Source organism: Genypterus blacodes, unplaced genomic scaffold (genome assembly GCF_046128005.1).
Source record: "Genypterus blacodes isolate CSIRO-AG114 ecotype Tasmania unplaced genomic scaffold, CSIRO-AGI_Gbla_v1 ptg000019l_1, whole genome shotgun sequence".
Lineage (NCBI taxonomy): Eukaryota > Metazoa > Chordata > Actinopteri > Ophidiiformes > Ophidiidae > Genypterus > Genypterus blacodes.
Genome location: NW_027466832.1, coordinates 3,159,979 through 3,180,436, shown reverse-complemented (window position 1 = coordinate 3,180,436; position 20,458 = coordinate 3,159,979). Strand labels below are relative to the sequence as shown.

General features: G+C 39.8%; 1 protein-coding gene across 9 annotated transcripts in view; it reads left to right on the top strand.

Annotated features, from left to right (window-relative positions):
* The first annotated feature begins 250 nt into the window (after positions 1–250).
* nlgn1 (neuroligin 1) overlaps positions 251–20,458 on the top strand; it is a 206,640-nt gene continuing 186,432 nt past the window's right edge. For 2 of the 9 annotated variants that reach the window (XM_076141603.1, XM_076141596.1), the window contains exon 1: positions 251–608. In XM_076141603.1, the coding sequence (XP_075997718.1) occupies positions 503–608 (106 nt within the window). In that variant the 5' untranslated portion in view covers positions 251–502. Of the gene's footprint in view, positions 613–1,573; positions 1,634–14,461; positions 14,467–18,905; positions 18,918–20,458 lie in introns of all 9 variants that reach the window. The other 7 variants (XM_076141600.1, XM_076141599.1, XM_076141598.1 and 4 more) reach the window with 5 other exon arrangements.

The following is a 20,458-nucleotide window of genomic DNA, read 5'->3' as shown; positions in this document are numbered from 1 at the left end:
ATTTAAGAAAGGAAGAAAGAAAAGAGAAGACACCGCAAAATATTTGTTGGTGTAAAAAGTGAGTTGCACTATGACCCAGCAGAAATACCATCTGATGACTGGGTGTCGGCTGCTTCAGATTGTCAAGAGCAGGAATGTGGTGATGGGGCGTGCAGGGCTTGAAGCACCTTTAAGTGCCGGCCAGTGGGTGTACTCTCTAATATGGGGAGGGTTGCTGCTGCTGCAGGCATCTCTGGGTGCTGTTTCTGCTCAGAAACTAGATGAGAATGACCCGGTGGTCATCACCACTTATGGCAGGTTGCGTGGCATTAAGAAAGAGCTCAACAATGAGATCCTAGGTCCTGTTGTGCATTTTCTGGGTGTGCCATATGCTGCTGCCCCGACTGGCGAGCGTCGCTTTCAACCTCCTGAGGCACCGGCGTCATGGCCTGAAATCCGCAATGCCACACAATTTGCTCCGGTGTGCCCTCAGAGCATCGTGGAGGGGCGCCTGCCTGATGTGATGCTGCCCGTGTGGTTCACCAACAGCATGGATGTGGTGTCGACGTATGTCCAGGACCAGAGTGAGGATTGTCTCTATCTCAACATCTACGTCCCCACTGAGGATGGTGAGTTAGCCTGCGGGCCCAGGGAAAGATGCTTGTAGTGGGGGGGCAAGACGGAGGAAATCAAACCTACAACCTATGGTACAGAGAAGACTCTGTTGTCAGGTTGTGTTTTATCTGTGTGACAGTGTTTTTTTCTCTTTTCCTGTCTGTCAGTAGAGTAAAGCATGACCTGCATGTTACTTGTGCATGAAACTGCTTACAGTACATGTGAGTGTGAGCCTGGTTATGTGTGAAAGAAAGAGTGTGTGTATATAAAATGTCAAGTATATGTGTGTGTGTGTGTGTGTGTGTGTGTGTGTGCGTGTGCGCGTGTGCGTGTGCGTGTGTATGTGTATTTGGGGTGCGCGCATGTGCGTGTGTGTGTGTATGTGGGTGCAAGTGAGACCAATATACTCTTTTTCATTGTACTCCATCTTTGGCTCATGTTCTGTTTTCACTCTCCTCTCTATCATCTCTCCTTCCTCCCTAATATCAGCTCTCTCCTCCTCTCTGACTCCACCTGACTTCATTTACTCTTTCTCTTCATTAATTTTTTTTGCCCTTCTCCACAGACTCTCCCCCCTCATGTCTCTAGCTCATCATAGCCTATTGTGTTCTTCCAATATTTCTACAGTTGATTAAATTAGACAGTCATTGCATGATCATTGCTGATTGATTTGGCTGATTGGCTGACTGACTGGTTGGTTGATTGAGAATTGACTAACTGATCCTGCGCTAATGAGCTGGTGTGATCTTCTTTGTCTTTATTTCTTCCTTTTCACCTTTATATAACATGTTCAGCCAGTCAGCAGTATAAGTGAGTGCATGTGTGTGTGTGTGTGTGCGTGTGTGTGTGTGTGTGTGTGTGTGTGTGTGTGTGTGTGTGTGTGTGTGTGTGTGTGCGGGTGTGCATGCTTGCTAGCTCCTGTGTGAATTGAGCATTGAGGAGCTCCATGTTATTCTTTAGTTTTCTATTCATTTTTCAGTCAAAAGAATATCCAAGGAATGTGCCAGGAAACCCGGCAAGAAAATATGTAGACAAGGAGGTATGTATGATCTGAACGCAACTTATACAACGCCACAAAGAAAGAGAAACACAACTTGAACAATAGCTGAGTTGGCAAGAGCAAGTGGTATCAAGGTCTATGAATTATTTAAGGATAGACTCACATTGTACACAGATTTTCAGGAAGCCACATTTAAGAGTCATGGAGGTAATTCATAACAGTGGCAGATTTAATGCGTTGTTACACAGCCATGTTCCCTCATTTGTAAACGCCTGTTGCTGGCCTCTTTTACTGTTTGCCTTGAATGAGATGTTTCCTCATTGCATGTTGGGTATACTTTTCATCAAATACACCATTGCACTATTTTAATCTCACAGTAAATGTCAGCACAATGAAAGGTGGGTGATGTTTTAGACATCGTCTGCATTAAAAAAAATCATCAAAAATAACTTAATTTGAATGAGTATCTGATCTGGTACATATTCCGGCAATAAAGTGTGGCTCTAAAATATGTAGCAGCTCATTAACATGCTGTGGTCATGGGCTTTTACCTGAAGGACACATGATAATATATTGGTAATGTTACACTAGTGTGTTTATTAACGTATAGAGGATTAATGAACTACCCACAATAACTTTTATGTGCTACCTTCAATTGAAATGCAGCCAATTAAAATGTTCTGGCTAGATTTACTGTAGATAATAAAATACCAGAAATGTAAGTAACACAGTCTTCTCAGACTGTAAAGAGACCTTGACGATGTCTTGCAGATAGCAACAAGATGTTTACAATTTCAATTTTGAATCATCCTTGTAAGATTATAGTATGGCACTGTTACACTGCACTTATTGGTTCGATCGGTTGATGGGCACTGCAAGACCATGGGTCGTAAGCTGTGTGTTAATGGTTGATGTGTTTGGAGATAACAAGACAGTGGATGGCACACATACACACACACACACACACACACACACACACACACACACACATTATGTAGTTGTATGTAGTGTTAAACAGAATGAGCTCAAGCTGGACCTTGACTGCATAATCTCCATTAAAAGAAAGCGGATCTATATTGGGATTGGCTCACTACCCTGCATCAGCCACTGTTTCATCAAGATAATGCCCTCCTCCTCCCTGCCTTCCTCCCGCTTACTTTATATGTTTCTTCCTGCCTCTTTGTCTTCTGTGTGTGTGTGTGTGTGAAAGAGAGCAAGAGAGGGCGAGAGAGAGAGAGGGAGGGTGCTGACAGTGTCCTTGATAAGGCCTGCCTGTTAATGTCATTTTGTTGGCAGCAGCCTATGTTATCACTGAGTGTACATTCTTCCTTTTTTACTCTCCTCTCCTTGTCATAGACATTCCATGATGACAATAAACAAAGGCAGAAAATGTGAAAATACAGGGAGATCAAAGAAGCCAGACTGATGCAATGTTTAGTGATTTTTTGGGGTTTTTATGGAAAAATGGAACATTAGCCCAACTATGTGCATTGATTTGTCTTCATTGTGTTAGCGACTGAATGTGCGATGAACTCTAGTTAAATGTTTACTTTATCACCTTCATATACATTGAGCATGCACTTGTTCTAGCATAACAGTATGTATTCCTAAACAGGTAACCATTCTGTCATTGGTTTAAGGCATAAATTAGCTTGCATACCATGTTAATGAAGTTAGTGGAGATCCATTGCCACAATGAAGACGTCAACATATCAGACAACCTGTATGGTCCTTTTTTGGCATGGTTTGTTCAGTTCTCAATCACCTATTAACCTTTTCAGTGTTTAAGTCTTACATTTAGAGTTTGGTTAGGTCCAGTTTCACATGGAAAATAATCCAACTGAATCAGAACATATTAACAAAGGTGAAAGGAAGAAAGAAACATACTTTAATGATCCCCAAGGCGAAATTATTTTTCCTCACTCGGTTGTTATTTTCTACATACATCACACGTACACAAGGGTTAGGAAACACAGATCATGCAAACACCCCGGGGATGATCAAACAGGAAGAGGTTTACCATTCTACTAAATGACAGGGATCAAAGATGAAATTTTGATTTTCTTAGTTGGGCCATTTGCTAAAGCAAACTATGGCAGCAGAATGCTACAATTTGTTCATCTGAAGTCTTGTTCAGCAAGCTGGAAATGTTCTTAATATATGTAGGTGAAAAGTTGGTAAAGGACCTTGTGTAACTTTTTTAAAAAGCATTACGTAATATCTTAGTCATCACTTACTGAGACAGTAAGAGGAGTGATGAAAGGCAGAAAAAACAAGTAAAACCAAGTAAAAGTGACAAAAAATCAAAGTGTGACTGGGACACAAAAGTTTAAGAAAACATAAATGGTGTAAGTTAGTCTCAGTCCTGTTGCATTACATGTGTTTGTCATAGGGATTGGTTCTGTCCTTGGCCATGGTGGTTCAAATGATTCCTTTTGATGTTTGTAGCTGGGAGTGTGGTTATTAAATTGTCACATACATTGAGATTGGCGTTGTCTCTGTAATGACCTCAGAGGTTGAAACACTGCAGTTGGATCTCTGTCTCACAAAGTAACAGGGTCACAATCAATTTTGAAAAACAAAGTGAATAATTGAAACTTGACTCTCGGAGATTCTCGATTCACGATTCTCTCAGAGACTCTAACAGCCATTAAGTACAAATTGTTTGTGACACAAAAACCTTTCAGAGCGAAAAGGCATTTAAGTTGTGAAATCACTGTTTCCAGCACATTATTGCAAACCTGAATTTGACATCATTGACTCACTGTATGACTGGGGTTGAGCCTTTTGACTTGATACTTTCCCAAACCAAAAAAAAGGACAAATAATGGTGTAGTAAATCAATCTATCGTTTGAAGCAAATCAGCTCTTTATTTCCCAAATCCATGCACAAACTATCAAACAATGGTGTTAAGTAGCAAATTAAGAATACTTCATTACTTCGATATGTTTTTGCGAGAATTTGATCTTTATTTATATATTTATTTATGTTTTGTACATACTTACTTTTACTTTCTTACATGTCCAAAAAAATTATTTCAGTAGTTTGTGTGTTGAGAACATGAACTTTTGATGATCTCCTCTTCTCAATTAACTAAAATACGTTTGATCGAAGTAATTGATAAGATTGGTATCTGCTTTCCCTTATCTAGATAAGGTCTGTATTTTGCTGATAAAGCAGCAATGTTAAAGCTCGCCTGTATTTTTGGCTTGTTATTTATACTTATAACTCTTTATTAACACATCACAGAAATACAGCAAATCTCAAAATTGTTTATACAATGAATTTTATTTATAAATGAAAATACAGGTAAAAATCGAATGAATGACATCACAATTTTGGACTTTATCAATAACTTTCCACAGGATTCATAGAACCTAGAAACTAAAAACAAAGCATCAATTCAAATCTGTACCAAAGTCTAGCATTATAGGCTAGGGGGGATGTATTTTACACAAGCTTTTACTAAACTGTCTTTTCTGAGAGTTTGCGATGAATACTGTTCAGGAAGGCTGCGTTTTATAAGTCATATATTTACTGAAACAAAGCTCAAAACCTTCTATTCTAAGTTCGTTTTTACAGGAGAACTGCCATGTGATGTGTGACCTACATTACAGAGGCTCCAGAAAGCCCTGACGGTCAGCCCTTTAAATGGGGGCTGGTCAAATGAGCTGGCTGACGCTCCGGAAACAAGGTCCAATTGAAGCTAACAAGATGTCAGCTTAGAAACTCTATTGGATGGAACTGCCTGTCAATCAAATCTGTGTAGCTGGGAAAGAGTAATATTCACTCGAAAGATTTCAGTTTTTCTGTCAGTCAGATGTATGAGGGCTGAAGGCAGAGCCATCGGTCAGCCATTAACTCACTCCAATGGGATTGTTACAGGACATTACAAGCTTTAAAATGACGAAGTTTTGCAAATGTATTCAATTTTTTCGGCTGAGTTGTAGCTGAGAGAATGTGATAAGTCCATGTCAAAGTTTAAATGCCCTGTTACTGTTGTCCGGTGCTGGATGGCTGCTGTGAGATTGCCTGATGCTAAACGTTACGCAGCCTTCTCTGCAAGGTTGCTTACTGCGTTGCTGTTTTGAAATATCATGTTCAAAAACTTTTATGGTTGTTTTTTGGAAGTTTGTTTGTGTGTTGTCATTGCACGTGGAAAAAACACGCGACTATTACACACAATTACAATGGTCAATATACAGTATAAACTCGTCTTTGGCCAGTATATAAATATATGATAATCCCTATTGGAGTTGTGAAATTCTTATTATTGTTCTCCTTACTGTTTGTATCATGTACATTCAGTGTCTTAAGCATCAATTATTTTTTCATCAACCTCTTGGACATTTAAAATGCAAACTGGAACCATGAGGACATTTCCTCTGGAAATATTTCAACATGGTACATTTTCTTCACTCTGTTCACTCCGGAGGGGGTTTAAAAAGTGAGGCACTTTGAGAAGAGGCAAATCTTTACACCGTTCTTTGACTCCACTTCTCACTCGTCTTTGTTCCCTTTATGTCCCCAGTCTCTTTGCCCAGCTTGAGATGCATTTGCACTTTTTGACCTTTTTCATTTTGTTCATTTGTGCCTGTATCCATCTTGACATATTCACCTTCCCGTATCACATTTTCCTTCTCTCTCTCCTTTTCTTGTCTCTTCTCTCCTGTTCCTTAAGGCTTTGTCCCAGTTTTGTGCTTGCTGTGGAAAGAGGCGTACATATTTACACAAACACTAACAAAGGCAGGAATAGGCATGGCCCTTCTTGTGTGTGGATCTCCCTTGAGGTGCTTTGTCTCCTCCAGTCACAACTTAACTTCTATGCACAGTTGTTTGCCTGTTAGTGTGTTTCTGGGTTTGGATCTGCACAAATACCTATGTTTTTTTGAGTATCTGTGTGTCAGGGTTTTATGAAATGCTTGGTTTGTTCCCTCTGCTGGCTGCAGATGGTGTACTTGTGACTCTATTCCTGGTGGACCTTTAGGTGATTTTGAACTAAGCTTAGTAAGAAAAACATACAGACGGGGATTTCGCCTCAACTGAGCCAGATTGTCCCACCACATTTAACTCACTATATAGAACAGTGCCACTTTTGCCCAACCCATTGGAAGAGTGAAGTTACCTACCCAAATTCAATCAATAATAACTCCCCACCCATCATAAACATTGTAATTCCCTCTATTTTGTTTTGTTAAACCTTCTGTCCTCTGACTTGTAGCAGTGAGGGCTACATTTTCCACACCAATTTCCCATGCCTAGCCTAACAAAACTGCCTGAAATGCATGGGTAGGAATAGGTACAACTGTGTCGAATCTTATTTTACAGAATGAAGAGCAGATACTTTGATACTAAGTTTAATCTAACTAGATGTTCATTCATTGACTTGCTACAGCCCCACCAGGAAAGAACTGGTGTCATATTGTGCAAAACTGTTTTTTTGGTTTCTTTCTACATCAAAGTGAGCCCTCATGGCCTGTAGCAACACATACAGTCTGCAATGGTGCCTCCATTGGTTCACTTCCAGTGGTTGGAAGAGTTTTGGAAGAGAGTTGGAAGAGTCCCCACTTATGACGACTTCCCCCCGAACACACATCGCTTAACTCTGCTAAGTACGGACTCAGCGTAAACATGGCCCCTGCTGTGAGACCTGTTCTCATCCCGTTTGTTTTGTTAACAAGGGGCAGTACACGCTGGAAATCTGTGGAGGTTGGTTGTCAGAGACAGATCTATTTCCACTCTATGTGACTATTCAGACTCAAAGTGGGTGAGTATTGACATATTGTGCTCAGGTTGGTTGTCTGAAAATACAAAAATGTGTGGACATTGTTAGATTATGGGTCCAACACGTGCTCGCTTTTTTAAACATGAACATACAATTTCACACCGTAAAGGTCTGAGACTGCTCTAAAAGGGCTATTCCTTAATCGGGCTACTACGGTGTCTCTGCGCTGTCTGAGGGAGGCTGCTCATTTAGCTCTCTGTCAGTTGAGCAACAGTCTTTGATTTCTCCATTAGTAATTATGAAATGACAGAAAGTGTATTTGTTTGTCTAGTAAAATGCCCAACATGTTAAAAAAACAAAACAAGAAAAACAACACTCCCTAGACACTCACTAACCCCTGTCACATCCATAATGCAAATTTAAATTGCTTGCCATTAGCCACGTGGAGCCTCATTTATAACTGTTGCAAACACAAACAACAGGGCTTGAAATGTTGGGATTTACACACACAAGCTTTACGCAACAATGTGGTATTGGTAACAGTAACCCTGAACCACTGGTACGCACATTTTGGAGACCAGAGGACCTGGCATCCACACAGACAGTGTAAATGTATATAGGATTATGTCAGAATTTAGTTTAATAAAAACTACACTTCCTCCCAAAGAGCACCTTTCCATAGTCGATCCATTTATGCAAATTTATTAGTATTAGATTCCAAGTGTGGGACTAATAATGTTTTTTCTTATCTTATCTTAATATAGTATGATATGCTAGTACTAATATTATCTGATCACTGAGTAACAGCGACAGCCACATTCTCCCACTCAACTAATTTTTAATTTCATTCTGCTTTTAATTTTTGAATTGTTCCTACCGTCAACATCTCAGGTCCACTTCACATAGGTACGGAAATCTCTTGGAACACCATTTTTTCCTTTTGATCTTGGGTTCAGACGCCACCATTCATTCACTGGTTCAGTTTATGTTTGTTTATAGTCATTCGTGGGAGTGTAGTGGACAAGTGTTTTTACTGTGCAAACCTTTCACATAGGTCAAGATTTGTACAGTGGCAATTGTGTACACGTCTTTGTGCAGGATTTTATAAATCTGGGTGTTTTGCAATCTCTACAATATTCGGTACTCTATGCAATGTGTTATAAATGAGGCCCTCATTTTCCTTTTCTCACATTCATTGTCACACACATTGTGTTTTGTGCGTGTTCAGTCCATCCTGAATATTCAGAATATTTGGCATATCAACATCCCCATTAGATTCATATGTGTAACTCTTCATACATCTCTATGACAGAAAAACAACAACATTCACAGAACATTATTACTGAAAGGGTACTCAATTACTGTCAAGTGTTCAAGCAAATACAGAAAGATCTGTTCATTTTTGTACAAAACTAAATTTCTGTATGTTTTTTTAAGCATCCCCAGACCAGCTATCTGTATTTGCCAAGAAAACATTCATACATACATGCAGTGTGATATTGCTGAAGCAAATGTATTATTTATGTATGGACCTTTGTTCTTAATTTGGTAACATTAGTTGTTTCAATGCCCATAAAGCCCCCATCTTATGTCCTTTTCAGTAAATTTTCAGAATAAAAATCAAGATATTTATCTGATGTGTATAGTAACTTCTTGATGTGATAGAGATAACATATATACACTGTAATTTTTGACAGTGATAGTGATTGACAGTGATTAGAATAGAATTATGAAATACACTGAATACAGACATATCAGCTTCAACATTACCTATAATAATAGGACTGCCTTGTGCTGCTCTTCAAACTCGACCACCTTGCAGTTCTTGGCTCCTGTAAAAATTTTTAAAAGTACCAGTACCAGTTACATTATGTGTACTCTTTCTCCCTTTCTGCATAACAAAGCCTGAAAATCATGTTTGATCGGAAATTGATTATGGCAATCATGCTCAATATACTGTGTTCAGCTAGGCCTCCTCAGTCAGTAAGCCCTGGGATGCAATATTAGTCATGCCAAACAGTTTGGAGGGGAACTCACACACCCCTGGCACAGACAGGCTGAGGGAGGGACGTCTTGTGTTTCAAGTTTCAAACTTCTACCTGCCATGGTTCTTTTGAAAAGAAGTAATAAATAAACCGCCACTTTATTCCACATGCGATGATGTCACAAAAGTGTTTGAACATGATATTTCACAAGAGCAATGAAGTTTGCAACCGAGCAGATCAGGCTAAGTAGCGTTTAGCATCAGACGATCACACAGCAGCTGCCCAGACCCTGGACATCAGCTGTCTGCCTAGCTGGCCATTTAAATTTTCACATAAAGCTTGTATGTGCTGTAATGTAGTCCACCGGAGTTTCCATAATGGCGGCCACGACATCAATTCATTTCTTAAATTTCTTAATTTGGAAAATAATTGTGTTCTCGATGAAACTAACTTTAAATCAACGACAATAGCAAGCAAAGCAATGATGCACATGTGGTAGTGATGCTCCATTTTCACTTGTGTTTGTGATTTTGTCCAGACGAAGAAGGAAACTTTTTCCAGGTAAGTACTACAGGTACTTCCTGCCAAAATCTGACCAATCACAAAACTGTTTTGAAGTGCAAAATACAAATTTTGGACCGCCGGGTAAATGTTCACGTATGAAAACAAATCCAATCAAGGATTGTTTTGTAAACATTATTCCCAGAGTAAATAAAAAGAGAATAAAGCAAAAGAACCACAGGTTTTTCTTCTGCTTTAAGGCCCCATGTCTCTCACGTGCCAACATCACTTCAGGGGCTCTGTAATCAACTTTACTAGATCACCATAGGAAACAAACCCTTTGTAATTGGTCTCTTTAGAGTAATTTTTGTTTCATAATATGTTTTTCAATCCATGGGCTCTGGACACTCATTCTCCTGCAGCGAGACGAAGAGGTATCGCCTCATTCATTTACCAGAGGCGGTACTTATTCATACTGCTACAATTGCGATCCCGCGCCGCGCCCCCCTGCAGTAGCTCTGCGCCCCCCTCCCACTTTGGGAACCACTGCTGTTGAGGATAACAGAAGGGAACTATAATAGGGACCATTACATGTTATTAATTAAAACACAGTTGCATGGTACACACATGGTATACAAATACGTTTTTAGGTATATTATTCAGTCCTCTGTTCAATCTTTTTATTAATTTCTCATTTGTATCTCCATTGGTGCTGGCATTATTGTCATCAGAGGAACTGCGTGTCGGTGAAGTGGCTGAAGATTAAACTGGCCCAGGTTTCCCATTGAATTTTCAAATTTGAGTTGTGAGCTCCCTCCAATTTTTGGTTTAAGATTAGAAAAACTGTGTAAGTGTGAAATTGTTTTAAGGTTATGGTTACAGTTTGAAAAGTGATTCTTGGTCTTGTAAATGTGGAAAATGTTGTTTCAGTTATCTTTCAATGGTCTTCTTTGTTGCCTGCTCTGGAAAATTGAAGTCTCACCTTGTGTTTTCCTCGCTTATAATTTTGCAAATTATTAAAAACATCCACATCCACTAGAAGCTACACAGATATTCACAAAAACAATGTGTCCATGTAACTCTGCTCAAGGTGACAGCATTGATAGCTCCTCATTCATATTCATGACACTTGCATTACAATAAATAAATAAGAAGCTCATTTTTTTCTTTGCTGAATATTAAATGAAGGACATCTAAACATTTGGCAAACTGCCACCTCCTTGTTGTTCCACAAATTACAGCAACAGCAACTGCACAAAGAAGCAGCATAATGTTGTCCTATTTCTGAGATACCCCCCCACCCCACTCCACCCCCCAACGCTCCATGGCTGCAGCGGTGACACATTTTGCCTCATGCATATTTCAGATGCAGCACAATGTGAACAACACAGATAGACACACAGTGGTGAAAGTAACAGCTTTTCCCATAGTTTCCATTTCACTCTTACTCATTATTTATGGGAACCCTTTCCAAAATGGCTATACAGCTCTGTAATGCATGAAAGCATTTGCCTCTGTGGTGATGGAGAACAGCTGTAAACTAACTGAAGGCAGTAATGTTAGCCTGCAGAGGAATCTGATTTGAACTAAAGTGCTCTATATTTTTGTGGCTCTTATTTTGATCATTATGATTTCAGTGTGGTGAAAGGTGCCAGTTTCTTCCTTCTTGCACCAGCTGTATTTGCTTGATTTAGTTAGTATTTACATATTCTCCTTGCATTAGAACATGTGTGCTAGGCAAAGGTAGGGGAGTGAAGGGCAAGTAAAAGGATTGAACAGCGGTACTCAACTACAAGTCTTTGAGGTCAGGAGTCAACAACTACTATAGTACTATAGAGAGAGAAGTGATGCCTTTGTTGTGTAAACTGGATAAAAACGGTGCACAGTCCAGAGCCACCAATAATCTGTGGGGCTTAAGGCTGCAAACTGGCAAAAAAATACGTTCTCTGTTCTTTAATGCCTGAAAGAAGCAAGTGTTAACCTTGCAGTCTTCATTGTTGACAGTTTAACTATGCAGAAAGAGAGGGAGAGAGAAAGGCACAAAAATCAGTTAACACAGGCTCTTGTGATCACCAGAGATCAAAGTGAAGACAGGACAGCAATATTGCATTTGTTTTTCTTACTCTACCCTCTACCACTCATTTATTAGTTTCCAGATATTTCACTTAACCACAATCCTGCATAATGTGATAGAAGATGGGCATATATTATTACATATTGATTTTTATTAATCAATCAATTATTAATCAATTATTTCACATTGGTGATTTTGAGTCTTAGAAGTTGTTTGTTTTATGAAGTGTACTCAGGCCAGACACATCAGCACACCATAAAAACCTTTGCTGGCTTCAACATGTTTCTGGTTTGGATGTATATGGTGGTTTGTGACATACAGTATGTGTGTCTTCCACCACCCTCAACGAGTCTTTTGTAGAAAAGAGAGAGAATTAAATCTGCCGTACAGGGACCTGCCAAGTCTCTTTAATTATGCTGTGATGTTAAATTGAGTATGAAGGAATAGAGCAGGCTGCACACTGAAATGTTGGCCTCGTGCCCATGTCTGGTATAACCACAAATTCATACAGTCTACTTCTGCTACATGCTCCCTGACAGGGCCATGTTGGTATCGTAAGGTATCCAAAATGAAAGGTTTTTTTACTGTTTCAAAAAACAATGTGTGCGTACATATGAAATAGTATAAATTTCTTGTCCGTGCATGCAAGCTGGTGCCACTTCTGACTGTGTGTCTGTGTACATGGACAAGTACATGGACAAGATCAGACTATGCCAGATGGCGTGTTATTGTTGGACACGCCACAAAAGACCAGAATGTCACCTTGCCTGAACAGTAACGTAGGGAGGGATGGGATTGTTACTTGTTAGTTTATCACATTACTTTGTTGTGATGCAGGGACTGGCAGATGAATGTGTCAGGGAGGAACTTGTAACTCAGTGATAACTGATTAGAAAAAGGAAAGGATAAGGCAACTGTGAAAGAGATGAATTATTGGAACCTAGATTTGCTTCCCTCCTCATCTCACCTCCTCCTCTCAGCTGCTGTCATGCTATTGGTTGTGGCGAACACTGCTCGAGTAGGGTGGATATGTTTCGGAAGGTTTTACACAATCTTCTAGAGCAGGGGTGGGCAAACTACGGCACTGCATCTGGCCTGTTGCGATTTTTAATGCGGCCCTCCGAACATTTTTCTGCATCACCCGGCATTTCAAACCGAATAACTGATGGACACATCCGATCTGTGCTGAGAATTGCCACAACCAAACTGACACCAGACTTTGATGCACTGACAAAAAAGAGTGACCAACAACACCCAGTGAAACTTAAGGTCAATTTTACTTTTTTTATGTAATGGCTCTTATATTATATATTCTTTTATTTTTAATTTACATCTCAACAGCATGCACATTTTTCATATGTCTTGCCATTACTCCGTATAAATTGTACTGTAGCATCCCAGATGCACACGTTACATGGATGCATGGGGGGAGGTTGCACCCATAGTTGTTGGCCAGGGAGAGACATGGAGGGGTTCCCAACCCTTTTGTTGTATAAATAGGGAATAAACTTGCCAATCTGTTGACATTAACAACGTCTCCGTATTCCTCTCTAATAACAGCATGTTGAACACATTTACACGTTGTCAATACAGAAATCATGTTAAAAAATAGAAAGAAAGGGCAAAACGTGCATTCAGTGAGCATTTAATGAATGTATGCAATAGCTTTGACAGGTAATTTATGTAAGTTCACACTGGCCGGCCCGGCGGTCAAATTTCAAAATGAATGTGGCCCCCGAGCCAAAAAGTTTGCCCACCCCTGTTCCAGAGGTAGAGTAGGTCTCATTATTCATTCACCTGAAAATACAGGAGGAATTATTTTCACACTTTTGTTTCCATAGCAGGATACTGCAATTCTACAACATTTCTGGAAAACTAAGACACCAGTCTTCATGAAAAAGCCAACATGATTGACATTGGATATTGATCCAGATCTTGTGGTTTAAAATATATGCTGGGTTATGGTGTCACATTTAAAACATTATGGACATATTTGCAACAGCTAGACAGTGTCCATAATACAGTTTTAAAGTGAGTTTACATCATTGCTTCATTACTATTTCAAGTTAATGACAGAATAGATAAATCACCTCCAACCTTGGTGGAGGTATGCACTCTCTTGAGCATAATCTAAATTAGTTGATTGATAAACTGTGTCTCCTGATCATACTGTGGTCACTCTCCACACAAGAAAATAACATTAGAAAAGTTAAGATATAATTATTACAGAACTGTTTTACTAAAAAGTCAAGTATTCAACTTATACTCGGTTACTCCAGTCACACTAATGTTAGTACATACTGTATTAACACACCGATAGCTTCCTCCATTAAAAGTTGTCTAAAGAACTACAAAAAAGCAACAAAAAAAAATATATAAATATATTAAAAATATAAATAGTATAATATAATATAGTATAAATATTTTTGCAAATAACTACATATTTGAAAGCATGTACAGGCATGATACTCGCAACAAAATTAATTGTAAAATAGGTAATAGTGTTGGAACGTGGCCAGCCCACACACAAGGGCGCCTGCAGCTCTCAAAACCATGGTTGATTGCTCTCGGCTCACCCCAGGAACTGTTGCGAAAGGCAGAGCAGCACAAATGTAATTTGGATGAAATCTCCAAACTCCAGTACTGCTTAATGCTCAGGAGATAGTATGGCGCTGAAAGCCGTTCACGGACAGTGAATTCATGAAAGATTTGTTCATTAAGATATCTGTGCATCTAACTGCAGAGACTGCCAAAGACAGGGCCATGGAACTGGCAACAAACATCAATTCCCCTCCAGTATACTCATTACCTCTGATGAGGATCTGAATGATGAACAGCAGCTAAAGCAGACAGGGCTACTGTGCAGTTATATACACACTGATGGACCAAACAAAACAAAATTTCTCCACTTCACAATTGTTCAGTTTTGTTAGTGTTCGCTTCCCCCAACAACAAAAAAAGTATTGTATTGTATATATTGTAGTTCTATAATTTCATAAATGCAAAACAGACTATTACTACAGTGGAAATGCTCATTTGTAGCCCACTGCAGAGTGGTTACATGTGGTCAGACATTTTATTGAATGGTGATTTATAATGATTTGCAATGTTGATAGGCTCCAGACTGATTTATTTTGGCCAAAATGGCTCTGAACAGTGAAGGTTGATGACCCCTGGGCTAACACAATAACCACCACTCTTATCTTGGCTTGAACTGGCAGCTAACACAATGTTTTAACAAGTAGCGTATGTCTTACTCTTAAGTGCATCTCACAACTATTTAACTTGTTCATAAAATGCTCGTTTAGACCTTTGCTTTTTTCATCATCTTAATTCTCTTTAACCACATTTTAGCTATTTGACCATGTGAGGATGAAGACAAGATGTCAACACAACTCAAGGTGTACCTTGCTCTGGTGTGTTCCCCACTTCCTTTTTATGAAAACCAACCCAGAACTCAACTCTCAATATCAATATATCAATGTCAATATCTGCCATTTATTGATGGCTGTTGTTATTGCAACATGGGCAAATTATAAGATGAAAACCAAGTAATTTCATTCAAGAGCACAAAAACCTTTTAGTGCTGACACATGCACACACACACACACACACACACACACACACACACACACACACACACACACACACACACACACACACACACACACACACAGTGATGTAGTAGACATGTTTGTGTGTGTGTTCATCATTGATCACATTCGTTCATGAATGCTGTTTATCTTGACATTATCTCTCATTGCATGTATGTGTATGGGAAAATGAACAGGGACACGCTGTACTTAAATTGTGTGTTCATTAATTTCTCCATCTTAATTTAGCACACTTTGAGTGGCAGGAGGTTTAAGGGTCAAATTTAGTTGGACTCAGTGCCTTGGTGACACTAATTACTGGATTTACAAAGATTAGCAAATGTATCACACTTGCATGCACAAACACACACGCAGTCATAGTCCACTCAGTCAAAAAGGGGCTGCCAAATGATTGGCCAAGCGAGTTTGTGTATATGGAAAACAGAAGGGGTCCAAGCACTCCACAAAAGTGTTCCTCGAATTGCACCAGTTGTTTTTTTATTCTATGAGACTGACTCCAACACTTTTGGATTTTCCAGACACAGCAGTTCTGCTAATGTGGAATATGGAGAAGGATTCTGATGAAGTTACAGAAGTCAGAGGATACTATGGTATCTGATGTCCTGATGTCGCCAATGTACTCTGGCTAGTCTGATCCAAACTCTGGATTGTTTTGTTTATAAAAAACAAGCAGTCTTAGCAGAGCTGCCAGGATGATGTCCTAATGCAGGGTTGCCATCTCATGAATTGACTAGAACTTAACTTATGTAGCTCCATCCAGAACATGCACCTACCCTGACTCTAACCCTGACACTGACTCGTCTTCCTACCCCCCGTCAGACCGATCAGCCGGTCGGGGTTTCAGTCTCATGAAAAAAACACAACTGGTGCAATTCACAAAACATTTTTTTGTGCTTGGACCCCATATATCAGCATGACTCACAGTCAATTCTTGCATACAACTAAAATTAGACCCTACCCATCTTAGTATGCTGCACAGGTCCTGGTCGACGCTCTTATCATCTCACTCCTTGTCTACTGCAACACCTTACTAGCAGGTCTACTGGCATGTACATTCCAACCATTGTAAATTATCTAGAATGTGACAGGTCATCTGATCTTCAACCAACCCAAAACAGGATATGTCACTTCACTGCTCATATCGCTCCATTGACTACCAGTCGTTGCCAAATCAAGATCATCAGCCTATAAAGGAGCATCCAAAGCAATTTCCACTTCTCTGAATTCTCACATTCAGGTGTATGCTGCCTCACACTCGCATCGCTCGACCAACAAACCACGCCTGGTACAACCACCACAACAAGGCCTAAATTCTCTACCCATTTCTCCTTTTTGTTCCTAAGGTGTTGGTATGAGTTACCAAACTCAATTTCAATCTGCTGAGTGCCTCTCAGTTAAAGATCCAACTCTTTCATGAACACCTTCACACCTGACCTCTACATCCTCCTGGCAACTCTTGTTGTTCTCTCTGGACTAGATCTTTGTTTGTGTTGTATCCAAATCTCATGTGTACCTAACTTTGGATAAAAGCATTTGCCAAATGACCAAATGTAATATAATGAAATGTACTCAGCAATTCAACATAGTTTCATGTCTCTGTCTCTGAAGGTATTTGCAAGGGGGCATATCTTTAATTTTCTGAACTTTTTGTCTGAGAATAGATGCACTGATATTTTAATGAACAACTCTTTCTTTTGTTCACTGTCCTATCTCCTGAACAACAAGCAGCAGTAGTGGAGTTTGGAGATTTGATTAAAAATACATTTGCTATGTGCTGCCTTTCACAGCAGTACCCAAGTGGTACATATTTAAGTTATTCAACATTTTTTGAATTTGGCTTATTAGCTATACAATTTTACAATTGGAGAATGTTCCGTTTAATATGTTGTCAAAGCCACAGGGAGCCACTGTAGATTGTCAAGAGAGACGCAGGTTGCCGACCTCTGTAGTTGTTTTTTGAGATCTTTGGAAAATTGCTAGAGCTATTCCTTTGGCAGTTATCCCTTTCTTTGTATATTGCATTTGCCTTTTCAAAAATCAACACTGGGTTTCAACTTCAGACCATTTCTAGACAACTAACCAAAACCTGGATCAAGATTGGTCAAATTGTCATCAAAATCTAAGGAAAACATGATCACCATGATCATGATCAACATGAGAGTGTTGCTTTGAAATGTTTCTGGAGCATTAGACAAACCAAAACACATTCCAGTAAATTCAAATAAGCCTATGGGAGTTGAAAATACAGTTCCATTTGCCAAAACGCACTCTCAAGCTCAAGTGTAGCTAAACATTTTCCTTGCTTTCCTAGACATGCCAATGATTTTTCAATTCAGGGGAGGGAATGAGCATCCTCTAGTGGAGCATTGCCTGTTAGGATGGCGTGTTATATAGTGCTTTCTCTGTTATAGTGATGTTGATAATTGATTAGTTTGTCGATTTCCTCTTTATTGGGCCCATTTATGTCAGAACACCCCACTGTCTGGGCCACTGCAGTCATTTAGTTTAACAATGCTGATCTTGCTCTACCTTCACAAAAGTGAGCTATAGGACCTGATTGAACAGAAATAACAAATGTATTAAACTGCATTTCCCTGGTCATCATACCGGATTGTTGAAACACTTTGAGGCTGGTTACCCCTCCTTCCCGATGGTCCATGTTTTATATGCTGGCCCCTAACAGTTTAACAATGTGTTCTTGTATAGCTTTGAATGAATGTACTCATTCAAAGTAGCTCAGTCCATAGGGATTCAGCTTGGGAACCGGAGGGGCGCCGGTCCGAGTCCCGTATGGACCAAGAAAGTGGACTGGCAGCTGGAGAGTTGCCAGCACTGCCGAGGTGCCCTTGAGCAAGGCACCGAACCCCTAACACTGCTCCACGGGCGCTGTATAATGGCTGCACTGCACCCCCTCTGAAATGCATGTGATTGTGTGTGTGTGATATGAGGGGGTGCAAGATAAATTTCAATTGCATGCGATTTGCTGTGAATTGCATGCAAAATGAATAATAAAGTATCTCTCTCAAATCAAAGAATGGGACAGTTCATGAAATTTTGACCACTTGTTTCATGTATTCAGTTACTCTTTCAATTCAAACTTTATTTGTTCTTAATCTTCTAGATGAGAATTTGTGTTGGACCAATGGTGCCCAATAGTCTAAATCAGCAAGTGCTTCTTTAACCTCTTCATACATCAATTCATCAGTTCAAATCTGCATTCTTGACTCACTCCAGAGTGAAGCATCAAATGATTTCTCAGAAGATCCTCTTCATCTTTAATTCCTCTTGAACCCCTCTTGAATCTTTTCAGACAGTCAGGAAAACTCCATGTAGTCTCTATGCATATATCCTCTTGAACCTCTTGTCAGGCATTAAAGAACTGAGTGCAGCACCAAGACAGTGGCCAGTGAGCCAACAGGGTTCGTGAGAGGTTTCAATTTCTCACAAACATCATCATTTGTGAGGAACGCAGGAGTAATTGATTATTAATTTGGCATTCAATACACACTCTTATTCTTACTCTTAACTAAGGCTGGATTATACATTCAGACAGGGGGGACCTGATTTCCCTCAGGAGCTAGTAGCGACCTATAGCGATATCTACTGTATATCTACAGTGTCCACAGACACCTCCTGGAGTGGTTTGAGTTTTGTGTGAACCGAGTGGCAGAACATGTCCTGTTAGTTTAAAGGCTGGGTCTGGTACGCTTTAAACTCTACCATACACGCGTGTCTAACAGGCCAGACGCGGAAACATTCTATTACACTCCATTCCTTTCCCCTATGTTTGCCCCACTCAGTCTAACTATCCCAATGATTAGGCTTGACTCAGGTCAGAGATTGCCTTGAGCTTGGTTCCGTGCAATTCAACCTGGACAATGAACTAATCCCTTCAAAGTTAAAGCGGAAACACGGATAGATCAATATTAACAATTGCCAATTTATTAATGTATACTTTTAGATGTCAATTATAAGAAAATCAGTCAGTGATGATAGGGTACAAAATAACAAATAGATTCTGAACATATCATAAAGATATAACAGGATCACACATACCTGAAAAGTATAACACGCAACAATGAGTATGTAACACAGCGTTCGGCATGGGAGGTTCTGAATGCAGAAATAGCTTCGTTAAAGTTAACACGCAACTATATGTATAACACACATAGTAAAAAATGGGAGTCCCATGTACAAGTACAAGATCTCACAGAAGCCTCTGTTGCTCTGCCTTATATGTCCTACTAAACACAGGATCATAAAATACTGTCAGGTCATTAATAACCTTACTCTGGTCCTGATAAATGTTTTTGTGCAGTCTGGTGGTGAGCACATCACAGCATGTGTCATTCACAGGGATCTGTGATAACACTACTCCCTCCCCTGAATGTATCTGAGATGATTCACCAGTCGCTCTGATATCACACATGTCACTTTGTAACAGCAACAATATAATACAATTTGCATTTATATGACAGAAAGGATATGGAAAATAATCAACATCCTTAAATAATAAATTACCTTGAGAACCAGATAATGCCCCCCATGTCTGGTTATAAATAGGTTTTTGCCAGACGCCCAAATGGTGAAGTGTTAACTGCCCCTTAATCCCTGGATTGGGAGTCAGATAATGCTCCCCCACTCCTGGTCATAAATGGTTTTGCCAGAGAGTGCCAAGTGTTATCAGCCCCTTGATTCTTGGAGGATGTTGTAAACAGTATCAACAAAACAAACAAACTGCAGGAGCCATAACCATGGTTGTAAATGCAAACGTAAAGTTGACCCCACAATCCTTATTCCATTCCTCACTGGTATCTTCATTTTCCCCACACCTGCAATGCTCAGCCTTCAGGAAGTCTGTTAACAGCAGCACCAGTGGACCCAAACTGTACAGAGTGAACCTTAAGTGACGTGAGCCGATGAGAAAGCTGAAGATGAGCACACAGACAGAATCTACAAGCTAT